A 15,953-nucleotide genomic window follows, 5' to 3' on the forward strand; every position below is an offset into this window, starting at 1 on the left:
TTCTGAGTCACCCTCAGAACTTTCCTAGCATCAGGGACTCACAACCAGCAAAGAAGAAAATTCCCCAAAGGAATAATAACTTTCCAGAAATAATCAAGCAGAAATAATCCTACCCCAGTTCTTAACTGCACAGAAACGCAGAAGCCAAAGTAACAAAAACTCTTGCTTAGTTTATCAGCGAAGTTGTGCGCAGAAAGCACAGAAAGTAGTGTTTTATGCAAGCTGGTGCTCTAGTTTATCATGCAGTGTTAGTTAGGTTCTTAGCATCTCTCTCTCCTTATGTAGTTGGAACACCTTTCTGCAATGGTCTTAAAAAAAACCACACACTGCAAGTTCAGTAATTTCTACTGTGTACAATACAAGGCAGCGAGCATTCACCTCTGCATATTCTAGTACCAGAGCTATTTGAAGGAGTTGCTTTCCTGCAAGAAAAATCTAGGGAGTTTTTCACCAAAGTAACGTGTTGTTTTTGAAACAGTCACTACAGGAAGGCAAGTTCTCAAAAACTTTTCCATTTTTTTTTTTCTCTCTCTCTCTCATATACTTGATATTTAACTGATACATATTCTGCATACTGGGCATGTGGAGGGTCATCTGCCTGCCTTCTAAAGCAGTCAGACAGGATTGACACAGCTACGTATATTTAGTTTAAATCTACTTCACATTTATTAAAAAGCTGTTTTCAGAAAACATACTTCTTTCTAGTGGTGCTTTGAAGTTGAATTTTAGTGTAACATACAACTTTATTCTCCAGGATTGAATAACAAATCAAGAGAAGATAAAAGTATGGAGTTGTTTTTATAATATAGGTTGAGGCAAAATGTAATTTGTTGTATTAGTAGAAATTTCCCATGATTCCTTTTTTTTTGGCTAGGTATTTGATCTACTACTGGGGCATCCTAATACTGATTGGTTTATCTTTTAAACTGTAAATAAGTGAACAGATTAAACAAAACACTTAAAAGTGAGTTGTTCTTCACATGAAGCTGAGAATGACGTTGTTTCTTTCATTTCTTAAATTGCAGCATGAATTATCCTCATGTTCTTATAGATAAAGGAATTTAGATACAGATCACTATCATTTTCAGAGTCCATTATACTCATACTTTGGAGAATAGGGCAATACATTAAAAACAATTTTTTGGGGGCTAAAATACTGTATGACTTCTCTCTGTACGCTTCTGGGAAAAGGGAGATTACATAGTCTGGTTAAGTTCTGTATTTTAAAAGACCAGCTCACTCTATTTGCCAGCACATTGCTTATAATTTCCAGTAACCAATACATTTAGAAATCTTTTGTTTTGATTTATACTTTCCTGTCTTCAACAGCCTCTCTAATTAATGTCTTACAGGAAAAATAATTTGCTCTTAATCATTTCTAAGAATATGCATGCCATAATTTGAACTCATGACATTTAAATGCCGACATATATCCTCTCCTTTTCAGACGTATATTCATAGCTGTATAGAAATTGGAATGACAAAGAGATCAAAAATAGTGATAAATTTTAACGTGAGTATAGGCCTTCCATTGGAGGTAATTGAAACAGGTAGAAGTACAAGCTTGCTTTCTTCAAAATGAAAAATTTAAAGCATTCTGCTACATATGAAATGTTTCATTCTGTATTTGTCAAAATCATAACGCAATGCATTTTTTCTAGTATCCTTGAGATTAAAACCTCACCTTTCAAAAACAAAGGGGAGACACTTGTCTTATTTGTGTTATGTCTATACCAGTGAACATTCTTACTGTCTCTGTATTACAATGTAAACAAACAAAATTAGCAAGTACCTGGCATGCAGTAAATGGTTTGATTCTCCAAAGGAAAGGAGGGATATCAAGGACAGATATCTGAAGACTGAAGGTGTTCCCTTTGAAATGCAAAAGTTTTGGTTCCTCCAGTAACTGTCCTCCTTGCAGTCTTTCATCCAAAACCACTTCCTGCAATGGCAGAGGAGAAAATTTATTTTTTTTTTTTAGTGTTAGGAACAAATATTAACTAATGAAAATTCATCTTTATGAAAGGTGCCTAGTTCATAAGGTTTGTATTAACTGAATGTATGAGTCAAAGTTAATTTCATGTGTTCAACAAATAAGTGAAGAAGGAATTTGGGCCTTCGAATTTCAGGCAGACTCATCCAGGAAAATACTCTTAGTCCACGAATCGTGTAAGTGTTAATAAAGGGTATAATTACAAAGCTATTGTAAATCTTTAACAATCCTTTCAGTGGCTTTGCTTTTATTAGAAGCACATAGACATTAGTGTGTGCTCCATTAAGATTCATGTTTCTATTCTGTACAATAGGAAGAGGAAGTAAAAATTCATCTGTCACAACTGTCTTCATTTCAGCTCTCAAAAGAAAACCATTTTGTTAAAGGTTCTGAGTTCACCATGTAAAAGCCAGTGAATTTCATTGTTTTGTCTTGGCATGCCGTGTAGAAAAGTCACACAGAATCCCGGAATGGTTGAGGTTGGAAGGAACCTCTGGGTATCACCTGGTCCAAAGCCCTGCCAAGCAGGGTCACCCCCAGCACGGTGCGCAGGATGGCATCCGGGTGGGTTTTGAATAATTCCAGAGGAGACTCCACAGCCTCCCTGGGCAACCTGCGTCAGTGCTCTGTCACCCGCACCGTAAAGAAGTGTTTTCTCACATTCAGCTGGAACTTGGGGCAATTTTTTGTTTGATTGCTTGTTTTGTTTTTAAAAGGGGAAATGCACAATTATAATTTAGTTCTTGAAGGAAAAAAAATGGCAAGACAATCTCTTTATTCTTGCTCAGATTGTAAAAAGGAGAGGAAACCCTGAAGTGAGTAATGACAATGTAAGGGTAACGACTGTGATAAATTCTATACATCAAATGATAATGACTTACATTTTCTCTTTGGATTGGAGTAGCACTCAGCTGCAGATGCAAGCAGGCTCTGCCTGTGCTCATGTGCCCAAGGCACCGAGCCCAGCCTAACGCTCTGCTTCCCAGCTGGAGCTTTGTGCTGCGTTAACCATGGCTGTGATTTCTGGTTAGTCTAGAACGTAGGCAGAGTAGGTTTGCATCTGCCTGGCAAAAAATGAGTGGACAGTTTGGCAGTCCTAAAGCTCTTTCAGTGTAAAGTGACAAGTGAAACAACACTGCAGAGAAACTAAGGGATTTGCACTAAGTCATGCAGCAGTGGCATAAAAAAATGACAGTGTTCTCGTTCTTATTCACCCTGAATTCTGGACTGTTCCTGTAGCCCATGGACTATCCCCAGGAATAAAGGAATGTGAGTATTCTATGAAAAAATAATTAAAGCCAAAATATCAAAGTGAAATAATTTACCTGAAACGAACAAGGTGTGTTATCCATACAATATACTCTCAAATTGTAATCCAGAGAATTGCAAGACAGGCAGCCAAAAACCGCTACTTTCAGCTGTCGAACGGCACAGTCAGAGATGGGTTCTCCAATAAGTGCATAAGTTCCAAAGCTGTTTAAGAGAATGTGACAGGCATAAGGATCCAACAGGCAGTAGCAAGAAGTAGTTTCCTCTTCCACAGACATCACTTCCTGCAAAATGAAATTCAGGTTAAAAAAAAAAAATCAATAGGCCTTGACAATAGAAGTCATGACAGCATTTATTTATATTTATTCAACTGGAATGTAAACTACTCCTGAGAGCCAGTATGCACATTCTTAACTGATGTTGACCTCAGGGAACAGGAGAAGGTAGACTACCTATATGAGTAAATAGTCTCCATTTAGCCCCGAGTCAGCAATAGGAATTCTGTGCAGAATTCAGTGTGTAGAGCTTATAATAATAATGATGATGAATAAGGAATTTTAGCATTTTTTTCAAGTGTTATTGACTTTCTAGCTAATTTTTTCATGATGTCAAGGTAAGAAATTACCTTGAAGATTAAAGTCAATAAGCAAACCTTGAATGCCAGTAGGTATTTGACATCCTTTCAGAACATCCATTACAGTTATGTTTACCTCAATCAAAAAACTACCTCTCCCCTTCTTTTGTATTTCATACTTAGTTCTGCATTACAGCATCATTAGATGAGGTATTTGAGCAGTCTACAGTCTGGTGTTACACTCCTCATTATTTCCAGGGTGCTTGTAACTGACACTGTTGGAGCTGACAGAGTATTGAGTGAACTTAAGTAGGAAAATGAAGCTGAATTTGAAATGGCTTAAAAAAGAGCAACAAGCAGCATGGTGGTTTAGAGGAGGAAAAGGACAGCGTGAGTTCAGGTATGCGTGAATGTTTTAACTCCTGTTTCTTTCCTTGCAATGCAAGGAATCAAATAGTTCCATCAGCAGCAGTGCAATAAAGTGTGATCGATGATGGATTTGTGTCTTGTTACTGGGTACCATGGTTCTAATAACATGTACAGTGAACATCATACTTGGGAAATTCAGCACCTTTTTATCCTGTGTGTATACCTGCCTAGCAAGCAGTTTTGGTCAAAGATGGCCAGTGGGCGTAAAAAAAATGCAGATGAACAGACATAGATGATCAAATGCCCATGTCATGAATACACAACGCTTAATTTCCTCAATAAATCAGTATAAGAAAAATATATTTGAACTAAAAAAGCAGAGTATTTCAGTTAACATACATACACTAATCCTTCAGAGGTGATGAGCACAGGGTGATCACCAAATGCCCATTAAAACGACATGTCCAAAGAGACATTTTTAAATCAGGAGGATCATTCTAAGTTAAAAGAAAACAAAACAAAACCCACCACCAACAAAAACATTAAACTTGAACTGTATATTTTTAAGCAGTGCCATAACTTTCTTTATGTCATGATAAATTCTTGCTTGGATATCATGTTCTGTTCAGACTTGGGTTTCTTTGGGAGCTATAAAACATCCAAACAGTGTTTTCAAGAGCAAATGGTTACTGGCTCTGTTATTAAGTGATCTGAGAAAATGAATACTTTCTTGTGTAACATGGACTAGATCATAAAATTGACCCTTTTCTGCACATTTTAGTACAGCACTTGAACAGAGTTTAGCTACTTCTGAACAAAATGCAGAATCCTCTTGCTTTTGAAAAGAAAAAAGATGATTTCTTTAAAATGCCCAATTATTCTGTCCCTTGAATCATCTTTGACCAGTTCCTGCCTGATTAAGAGTAATCATGTTTCCATTGTTAGTGTAACCTTTTAAGTGGGAGCGGAAGTCCAAACTTACCTCCCATTTTCCTTGCTGTGTCCTTTTTTTCAAGTGAATACTCCAGTGCTCCGAATTTACTTCTGCGCAATGTGGGATAGTCAAGGCAAACGGAGTGCTGACGGACACATCTGAGGGGCCACAGGTTACTTCTGGTCCTAGAAGAACATCCCTGCCTTCCGGCTGTAGGCTGGTGTGTGGAGGAAAGTAAGACCATCTTTAGGATCTTTTCAACAATGTGGGAAAATGTATTTATAGTAATGGCAATATAAAAAATTTAAAATATTTTAGTGAAAAATCTAAGTGCTTCGTTCATCTGTTACAGAAAAGATAAAGCGAGCCAACTACAACACTAATGTTCATATAGAATTGGGAGCAGGAGATGAAACTATTAAGCCACATCTACTGAAATCATTGGCTGGTCAGTTTAGGATTCTGGTCTTTAAAATACATTTCAATTTGTTTAAACCAAATGAAACACTAAAATTACTCTATGCAAGTAAGCCTTGTTTTATGCACCAGCTGGTAATATTGCCATCTAATTCTGCCTGCAAAGAATGTCATCTACGATATTTTCACAGTAGTGAAGATAAAACAAATTATGGTTTCAAAGCACAGTCTCATGAATTTTTCCAGGCTGAGCTTGATCTCCCTGCTTTGAAAACACATTCATATTCTGCCAAATGAACGAGATAGGTAACTTACAGTAGACATCACTGAATAGAAATTTTGGGTCTAAATTTAGAAGTCAGCAAAGTAAGATATCTGCACGCGGTCTCCATTACAGTCAGTACTTTCACCGCCATGTCACAAGCTAACAATGGTCTCGCCCATAGAGCTGTGCAATAGCAGCATGGCAACAAACCAACCCTCCCGTACTGCCTGTGCTGAGTGCACTGCTACATTTCTGTACCTTTAATTTCTAAGTTCATCTGCAAGCTGAAAAGACACAACATTAACTAAGGCAGCAAATTCTGCTTTTTCTTTTTTTTCACGTATCATAATTGCTCACTAAGCCTCAGCGCTTCTAAGCGTTTGTAGCATCCTTAGGGTAAAAGAAATAAAATAAATCAAAGCACAAACAGACTCAACTATAGCTGCCATTTTGCTCTTTGAGCCATGAGTGTGCATAAGAGTGGAGAGGAGAGGGCAGAGTAGGCCGCACAAAGCATCCAACGCTTGCAGGCCTTGCTGCATCAAAGCATCTAAGCAATAGCAGGAGCCTTACCACTATTAGCAACACATGGGAATGTGTTTTGTTGAACTAATGTCAGAATGACTTTTTCCAGTAAGTTATTCTGGTCTTATGATTTCTCTCTGCTGTACCTCAGCAAAGGCTGGTGCCTTCACTTCCTTACCTCTGCTCTGTTCTGCTGCAGGAAGGGGTAACAAAAGTGGACTTCCAGCAAGCAAGTCAGCCCTTAGTTAGTTGGTGCAGCTCTCGCACAACAGACAGCGCCTTTGCCAAGTGGCCGCTGGTGACAAAGGCATAAAATACAAAGGCAGGACTGGGGTGGGGAGGCTAGGGGAGGAATTCTGCTGAAGTTACTTCCAGTACAAAGTTGGACAAGTCATCCTCAATAATGGGAGCAAAATACAGGTTACCTTGTTTTCAGCCTCACACCACCCTATTTACTCCTGGAGGCTGTGACTCCAGAGTTTGTTATGCTGTTAGTCATAATTCCCATCAAAAATAGCTCCGATTTTTCAAGCCTCCAGAATGATACAAAACACCGCAGGTATTCCCTCCTTGGTGGGGAGAATTTGTATGTGTGATAACAGTGGCCTAGGGGCTGTGAGTCATTTCGTGCACGTTACCTATGCACTGGCTGATTTTTGGCTGAATGGCCCTAGCAAGAAGATCTCCTGGCCAACAGCGCTGGGTTCTGCACGTCCCAGTCCTGTTACCCAAGCGACACTTCTCTAACTGCAGCGACGCACCGGCCGGCAGCAAGTCCCTGCAGCCTGCGCATAACTGCAGTGACGCAGCTTGAGGCGTTCTGGTTCGAGGCACAAGCGAGCAGATCGCTATCCCTGGCCCAGCACAGCTCTGCTCTGGCTTTCCAGCTTAAGAACAAAGTCAAAATTATGCAAGGAGGCAAGAGACATTTCACTCCAACATTTCACTCGCTTGGGCCGGAATCAATAACTTTGTTGTTTCTTTCGCAGACATCAATAGCCTGTACTTTCTGCCAACATCAAAGCATGTGTACGGTGGTTGGAGGTTTAGTTTGGCTGTTTTTCTCCGTAAGGAGTCCTTTGGTGGTCTTTATCAACTTCCAGCTGCCAGAAGCACCCTTGAGGGTCTTTGTAGCAAAGCCCAATAACCCTCAGATTTTTTTGGTTTGGTGTCTTTTTAGAGGGACAGCCAGCTCCATCACTGAGTTGCTCAGTTACATGAGACACTGAAGAATTTTAAAACTTTTGTCTTCTGTTTAGGATACAAAGAGTTTTTCATGCCACAGAGGATTTTTATCAATCTACAGAAAACCAGCTGATAATCTCATGACCATAACTGTAGTGCACAGATTGTTTTTTTCCCCGTGACAGAGAATTCAAAGTTGCTCTATCAGTTCCCCCATCAATCTCTGTTCCTATTACTATGTCTTTATATCTCATACCAACCTATCTTAATAGCTAAATGAAGATTAGAGTAAAAGTGACAGCTAACCCACTTACTAAACAATTTAAATCTGAACAATATGATCCTTGTTGTCTCAAGGCACGTTTTATGGTGACCTCAAATACTTGCAACACAGAATTTCATTCTTGTATGCATCTACTGATCTGGTTAACTTTTGTATTAAATTAAACCTCACTGAACATAATTTGATGTGGACAAGGCTTCATTCAGAACCTACAACACGAACTACTGCGTTTTTAATGGCCATACATCTTCAGCTTGTGAAGTAAAGAACAGCTTTCCTCTCCTCCTTCTCTAAGCCACTATTTTACCTTTCCTCCACCTCTGAGCACTGTGCCTGTCCAGGTGAACAATCCTCTACATTTTAGGGGTATCTGTATGAGAGACTGCTGAGCAATTCTGCAATGTGGCTTGGTACTCCTTCCTGTCATCTTTGATCACACACAAATCAGGTACTAAGTCCAAACCGATGGCATTTCCTCCCACCATCAGAACACAGAAGCCCACAGGCAATAAAAGAGAGCCCTTGCTCCTTGCATGTCAGCACAATCCGCAGCTGCTAGAGAAGTCTGTTTTATCGTACCCAGTTCAGATAGGCAAAAGATACATCGATGTTGCCTCAATTATTTGAAGAGAAATAACAATATTTTAATGCAAAACATAAATGAATGTTTGCCGTTGTCGTACTTTATAGAAATTCGCTTCAAAAAAGAAGGAAAGAAAAACCTTTCTACGATAATTTTCAGTTTGGTTTGCTACCTATGTTTCTGCCCACAAAAAAAGGAAACAGTAGGCAAAATCTGCTGCTTGTATTTAATTAACCTATTTTAACTCACTTCTGCAGAACCCGTGCAGATAAAACAGCTGGTTTTTTCCCTCCTTCCTTCCTTCCTTCTACATATCTTAATCTTTCACTGAAAATGATCAAAAACCTATAGCAGCAGATGGGGATGGAATATTAAAGTTTTCACAAAGGAGTTCAGAGGGAAAAAAATCAAAACCGATTTCAGATAAATTTTTGGAAAATATTTCTAGGCTTTAAAATTTATAGGCAGCTCTGTATCTTTCAGTTCATGCTTTTCAGTTTCAGTTTTTTAAATTTACCTCCTAAAAAAAACACCACAAGATAAAAAGAATTGTCTTAGTGAGAAAAAACAACTTTGCATCTAAAAATGAAGACCATGTTCAACCAATCTTGACAGTTCAACAATATGGCCAGCATTCCATAAGTTTTACTTTTCTTCTGAATCAGGCTAGAAATATAGTGCGATGCTACACTTAGACTAAGCAAGCTGTCGTCATTTCCTGAATTACACTTAATTACATACCAATTTGGTAATTTTACCCTCTGAGAGCGTTTGGTCAGCTTCTAGCTGAAACCTAGTGAACCAGCCAAGCAAACTAAACTAGGGTTATACTGATGTGTGGTGCTGGCAGGCTCAAAGAAACAAGACAGTTCAGAACACTTTCGATTCTTTGTAATCTATGTTGTGCAAAATTAAAGCCACTAGGAAGTAAACGTTCTATGGGAATAGTGACCAAAAAGCTGTTAAAATAATGTGTTTCTGTAACTGTGCTTATTCCTGAAATTAAAGGGGAAGATCCACTGTAAAACAAGTGACTTTGGGCCAAATTCCATTTGCCTTCTAATGTGGAATGAAGGCAACTGAACCTGTTACAGGGGAATTGATGAACACATCCACGTGTGCAGTTGACAGCAGAATTTAAAGCTATATATCTTAACGGAGCATCTAGTTTTAGAAGGATCTAGAAGTCAGCTAGGTTTCTTTTGTATGGCAGACATTTGCCACATACACAAAGCACCAATATAAAAAAGCAATGACCTGCATTTTTAAAAAAAGCTGTTTGTTCTTTTTATCAAACTCCGTGAGGTATCCCATCCTTCAGCAGCATTTGCATACTATTTCACAGAAGTACCACGCAAAGATCATTTTTCTTTCATTTATATAGACACATTTGTTGTGTATATGGTCATTTCTATACTGTTATGTCCCAGCAGTGTGGTCACACCAGCAACAGTGAAGACATTCTATTCCTTTAAACAGCATAGACAAGAAATCCATGAAATGAGCCAGTTCCACAGATTGTGCATGTATTAAAGTGTTTCTTTCACATACTTCGTACCTGGACTCCCTTTGATTGATGGCAAGATAAATTTCCCATGAACTCTCTTCAGGAATTGCTCCATGTGGTATCAGCAGACTGACTCCTGCAACAGAGCAAAGGCAGAACTTATCTTTTGGAAAGACACTGGAGGTAAGGACCCCAAAACTGGCCTCTGATTTACAGCATCTAGAAAGGCCACCTACTAGAGCTGAAGAGAGCTCCTCTGAAAGAGTGGTTCTGACTGCAGCACTGTCAGATGAAGGGAAAAATACATCATAAATACGATCCGTCCGTCTAGCTATTAACATGTTACTATTTTACAGTCGGGAGTTATACAGACTCGTGTGCCTAAAAACCTCTTGCTCTAACAGAGCTTTTAAAAAGTGGACTTCGGGTTGGTTTGTGTCACTGAATAAGGTGGGATTTGTTGTCTACACGTGACCGAAGACTCCTTTTCATCCCTGAGTATGGGCAAACTCTGTCTACTTCACCACTTAGATAAAAAGGAATGATTTATGGAAACAAAAGGGACCACAAAGTCTTTCCGTGAGGCTGCCATACAGTGAGTGCTGTGTAATCCATGTCATTTTGACTTCCTTAACCTATATTGTAAAGTGTTTGTTTCTGTTCCATCTACCGCATTTCATCCACGGTAGATCTAAACCTAAATATAGTCCCAGTCTCAAAGGGTTGAAAAAGTCTTTGGTCTATTAACAGTCTTCAGAGTAATTTTGTTCCTATAGCAAATGTTTTTATGTCATTGATATCAGAACCTACTAGATTTTTTTTTCCCCCTGACAAATTTACAGCAGGTAAATTTCAAGGGTAAAGGTGCTGTTCAGAACTCTCAGTAGCCACTCGAAGGTGTGCACAGTACATAGCAAGGCCGTGAAGCCCAGCCCTGCAGTTCACACAATCCTCTGTAGCAAGTACTTTGAAGTAATTTTTGTACTTTTTATCTTAGGTAACAGATAAGAGACCATAGAGTGCAGTTTTTCTCTTTAATGTATCTTCTTGTTTATGATAAAAAATGAACCGGGTGTATTGGGAATGGGGAAAACCTCCCAGTTCTTTCATCAGAAGCAGCAATGCTAGAGTACAAAAACATTCAATTAGCTAATTATAATTTCAATGGGAAAAACAGGCTTCTTTTAATTCCAGTACTGATGCAGCCGAGGCAGCACACTTTTCAGCCAAGATTCGCTGTACAGTCAAGCACACCAAAACTCCTTACAAATCCAAGTTATTTGTGTTTCAAATATACGAACATTTTCAGTAACAACACTGGTAAGGTGCCCTTAGTTGTGCTGAGAATGAGGTTCACATTCTCTTTCCTTGCAGTGAAATTTATTACTGTGGTCTCAGAATGAATATTACAGAGATTCAGCTGTTGTTACATTTGTTTGAAGCCTTGCTTTTAAAAATTTCTTCCATCGTGTTTTACCATCATTAAGTGGCAAGTATTTTCTCATTGAAATCTGGAATCAGTGCAGGTATTTCACATCATTTGAACAGGGGAGAGGTTAATTCTCCTATGCTATTGATAAAACCCACAAAAAGCTGGGAATTTATCTGAATTCTTTTTAAAGAATTCTCAATTCAGAATTTCAATTCTCATTGCCAAGTAATCAGAAATGTTAAAAGTACCAGGGACTGTGCAGATTCTGAAGTTGCTGTAACCCTAGGCTGTGGATAAATTAATTTTAATCAGTTTGTAACAGTAAGCTTTACTTAAACCAAATTTAAAATGCACTCTCGGCTTACAGAGCTTAGAGACAGAATGAAATTATCTCAGTCTCACCTCAGTGACCTATTATCTTGCAGACCAAAAGGAACCGCATACTGAGACTGAATATATCTAGCTATCTGCATGATCAAAAGGCAAGTTTCACTTCATAGAGGAAGACTTAATAGACTGTCTAGTAGCTTCATGCACAGGGACCCAGAAGATCCCATTCAAGACAAAACATACATCTTTGATTAAGGAAAGGGGAAAAAAAACACCAAAAACTGTTACCTTGCCAGGCTTTTATCTGATGCAGCAACAGAACAATCTCCTCTACATTCTCTATTTAATTATTCTTTTCCTATTCTTTCTTTTAAATAAATTCCTCTTAGCAGTACACATCCTGTCATCTGCATAGCTCCATGTTTACAAGGCTTGATCATGGTTTAAACTTTGCTTGAAAGCTCTTTGTGCTTTTGAGATCAAATCTGTTACTTCTAGGATTACAAGGAATTTCCTAATGGAGAAACAACCTGACCAAATTAAGCTTTTAGTTTATATACAACATAGCTAGTGATTCAAAGTGATATGATTTTACTTTTGATTCACTAATATGAATTAGAAATTAACAAGGATGCTTTCTACTGGGTGGCAGTGAAATGAAACCATTTCACAGCACTCTCAGTACAGGAAGACTACATTTCAAATGCTCTGAATACGTCATACATGCAGAACCTCAGCTAAGCTGCAGCACAATTGGCCTATAATTTACAACTGACTGGCAAATTTGATCTTACATAAAAATAGGGAAAAGGAAGTACATGTAGATCAAATATGCATTTAAATAATCTAATTGATGGGACTATCATTACTTTAAGTAGCAGCATAAATGAAGGACTTCCTCGTTCATGAGTTAGTGCCTGTGGCTTTGTAATATTCATTCCTGAACATAAAGAAGTCTGTGGAGAAATGTATTCATTCTATATGTCGTGCATGATTGTGCCCTAAATATTATATCCCAGAGTTACATACTTCCATAAATCATCTCTAAATACAGACCGTGTTTCTTATGCTAACCTTTAAGATACTGATTTTATGAAACATGAAGGATAAGGCTTCAAGCATGCAGTTTAACCAGTAAAGAGCCAAGCCTGGACACATGAACCAAATGCAATCAAAGCTGAGTTTAAAGGAAACCTTGAAAAAAGATCAAAAGAGTTGAAAAGATAAGCTGTTAGCATGCTGCTGGAAAATGATCTTAACATCCTTCATTAGATTCTAATTTGTTGTCATATGTTTTCACCTAATTTAACAAACGCTGTAAGTATAAAATTCAGTCTCACAAAAGTCTGAAGTCACAAACAAACTCTATCTACTTAAACAATGCAAATTGAGCATTTTTACTGCAATGGTTCAGTGCGTAGCCCAGCCTTGAAATGGCAGCTGACTTTGAAGTGCCCTACTACAGAACTTTGTCAAGCTATTAAGCTAAAAGAAAGAGAAAACCAGAAAGCCAGAAGTAAATGCTAATAAAAGCCACACTAGAGTTTTCATTGAGAGTGGAAGCTATTCTCCAGAGATGTCTTATTTGTTATATGCTGCAGACTGTAATAACATAATGAAGTCTGACAGTGTTAACGCAGTCAGATGCTGATGCATGTAGACTCTGCTTTGAATATGACCCCATTATCTAAGATCCTGATCCAATATCGACCTCCTTCCTGGTGAGTGCTTCATTTGGATCAAGATCCAAGTAAGCAACAGCTTTGATTAATATGACTTACATGCTGAAGACATCAAGAAAGGCAGTAATCTGTAGCAGTTCAAATAGGCATAATGCCTTTTTAAAATCTCATCCCAAGCTTTGTTCTGATCATAGTCATTTCCACTGCGGGCAACTGATGTAATTCCCAACATTTGTGTTAAGGAAGACCCTACTTTTTTATTTATTCATAGAATAAATGAATAAAACACTGCATCAGGCAAAGTGAGTTTCATCTAAAATTAAGTACGTGCTTCTAATAAGAAAGGATCTACCCACCTGTGTTTGGAACCACTAAACGACCACCCAGGTGTCCAAAAATGGCAGTTGTCTTCAGCTCACTTTGTGTTGAAATAGAAGACAGGTTCTGAATATACGTAGCCTTGTTTCTAGCCTGTATCGTACCAAAAGCTCTATTATTTCCATGAGGAAAAGTTCCAGAATGTGCCTTTCCATGATATTCAGCCCTCTCTGTCACCCCTAGGGAAACCATGAACGAACTGTGAACCTTGACTTTGATGTCTGAGAGGGGGTTAAACAGCGAAGACTCCGTCATTAGCTCCTTGTCCATCGGGTCCTGCAGGCAGATCGGTCCACTGTATGTTCTGCTCACTGTCAAGTCAGGCTGCATGGATGAGTTCAAAAGCAGGGAGTTACCTGGTGAAATGAAGTGGATCAGGCAGTTAGTCCCTGCATTATACAGTGTGCAGCAGTGCCCGGTGAAGCATCTGGACAGCACGTAGCTGGAGAAATGATATTAGAGAAAGGGCATGTCCCATCGTTTTATGTAGATCTTCATAAAGCACAGGGAAGTGGTAAGCTGGACTCCTGGCCTGCATTCCCGGTCATGCAGTAATTTCGGTTACAATCTTGAAATGAATAAATCCCTTTGATTTTAACTATGCCCTTAAGCTACATGAGCTGCATTTACACTGAGAAGTGAAAAAATAACATGCATATGGGCTTAGGCATCCTAAGAACCGTGACTCATATCCTAGCCATGTAACGATTGGTGTTCTTTTTTAAAAATGGCAAATTTGGTGGAACTGTTGGTATACTGTATGGCATTGCGTGTGCACCTGCTTCAGTGCCCCATTAGTCCAAACTAAGTTTCAGCCTGTATCGTGGTACCAAGCACGCTACAGCTAATTCCTTCCTCCTTGGCAATGTCTGGAGCTTGAATCACTCTGTCCTTAAGAACTGCCTGCAAATAAAAAATCGGGTCTGTATTTCACTGTCACTTTCAGTGAACCATTAGATGCAGTTTTAAATCCTAAGCAGTACTCAGCTGCACTTTGATTTGTCCGTCTATACATAAATTGGAGTTAGACAGGTAAGACTTAGGAGATCTGGCCGATGTGCATCTAATACTAACTTGTTTGATGCACTCAGTACATACTGCAGTCATGGGAAAAAGAATTGCATTTGGAGAGTAAAAGCTCTCCCTGTTTTGTTCTAGTATTAAAGAAAAATACCGTGGTAGGCATTGGAAATTTACATAACTGAGCTTTAAGATGCTAAATCAGAAATCTATTTCTGGTCCTTCCGGCATTTCCTTTTTGTTTTGCTCTTCCTTCCTCATATTCTCAGAGAGAGAACATTATATAATATATAATTATATATAACGGAATATAATATAGGGTATATTATTATATCATATAATTACAGAGGGCAATGTTGAAAACCAGATGAAACAATGTAATAGATCCAACAGGTACTTGATCAGTGTGTTTCCTGCACTTGAGGCAATTCCAAAGTGCATGAATCCAAGCAGGAACTTCTGGTTTTGAGTGCATTATTATTTTTTTCAAATTAAAACCCACTGGGTGAAAACACAACTTCCTGCAGACCTTTTCAGTGAGCTTACACAAAAGGATAGATTTTGCCTGAGGGAAATTGGGTTGAACAGAAAGTGGGACAAGAGAGTAATAGGAGGATGAATACCCCAGCTATACGTCTAGGAGCATTTTAGATCAGAAAACACTGGCTACTGTTAGAACCTGAATTCTTTACATGGTTTGGTCTTTTTTGTTTGTCTTGTTCCTTTTTTTTTATTTTTTGTAGCAAATATAGGATGTCTCAACTAATTTTCTAAATGACCTGTATGTCAACCTTGAAAACGATCCTTTTAAAGGGACTGCAGGTTAGGTAGCTAAAATTATAAATAAATTTCTCCAAAGAGTAACATTTGGATTATTTCAGTCTGTGTAGCTGCACGCAAAGTAGCACAGAATCTCAGATTACAGACAAATGGCCGGTAACAGCTTTAGCATTCAAGAAGTTGCACTATTTTTTTTTTCGGCAAGGTGCTGCATTCTGTATGATTTCAGGTGAAAACAAATATAGTTCTGATGGTTTGCTTTGCAGCTTCACTTTCTTTTTAAAAGTGTCATTTCAAATGCCCACTCTCAAAGTACTTTCAATAGTTTTGCTCTCAGTACATAACAGAAGAGATTTTCCCCGTACATTACCCAGTTTAGATGGCTTCAAAAGAAACAGACTGCATCTCGCTGTTTATACACTTATCT

At 38.5% G+C, this 15,953-nt stretch overlaps 1 protein-coding gene across 6 annotated transcripts in view; it reads right to left on the minus strand.

Moving 5' to 3' along the window:
- Positions 1-15,953, minus strand: part of UNC5D (unc-5 netrin receptor D) — a 155,884-nt gene that overhangs the window by 12,443 nt on the left and 127,488 nt on the right. For all 6 annotated transcript variants that reach the window (XM_083812026.1, XM_083812025.1, XM_083812024.1 and 3 more), the window contains 5 exons: positions 13,705-14,082; positions 9,956-10,040; positions 5,188-5,356; positions 3,319-3,546; positions 1,793-1,942 (listed from right to left, as the gene is read on the minus strand). In XM_083812026.1, the coding sequence (XP_083668152.1) occupies positions 1,793-1,942; positions 3,319-3,546; positions 5,188-5,356; positions 9,956-10,040; positions 13,705-14,082 (1,010 nt within the window). The remainder of the gene's footprint in view (positions 1-1,792; positions 1,943-3,318; positions 3,547-5,187; positions 5,357-9,955; positions 10,041-13,704; positions 14,083-15,953) is intronic.

Source organism: Anser anser (genome assembly GCF_964211835.1).
Source record: "Anser anser genome assembly, chromosome: 26".
NCBI lineage: Eukaryota > Metazoa > Chordata > Aves > Anseriformes > Anatidae > Anser > Anser anser.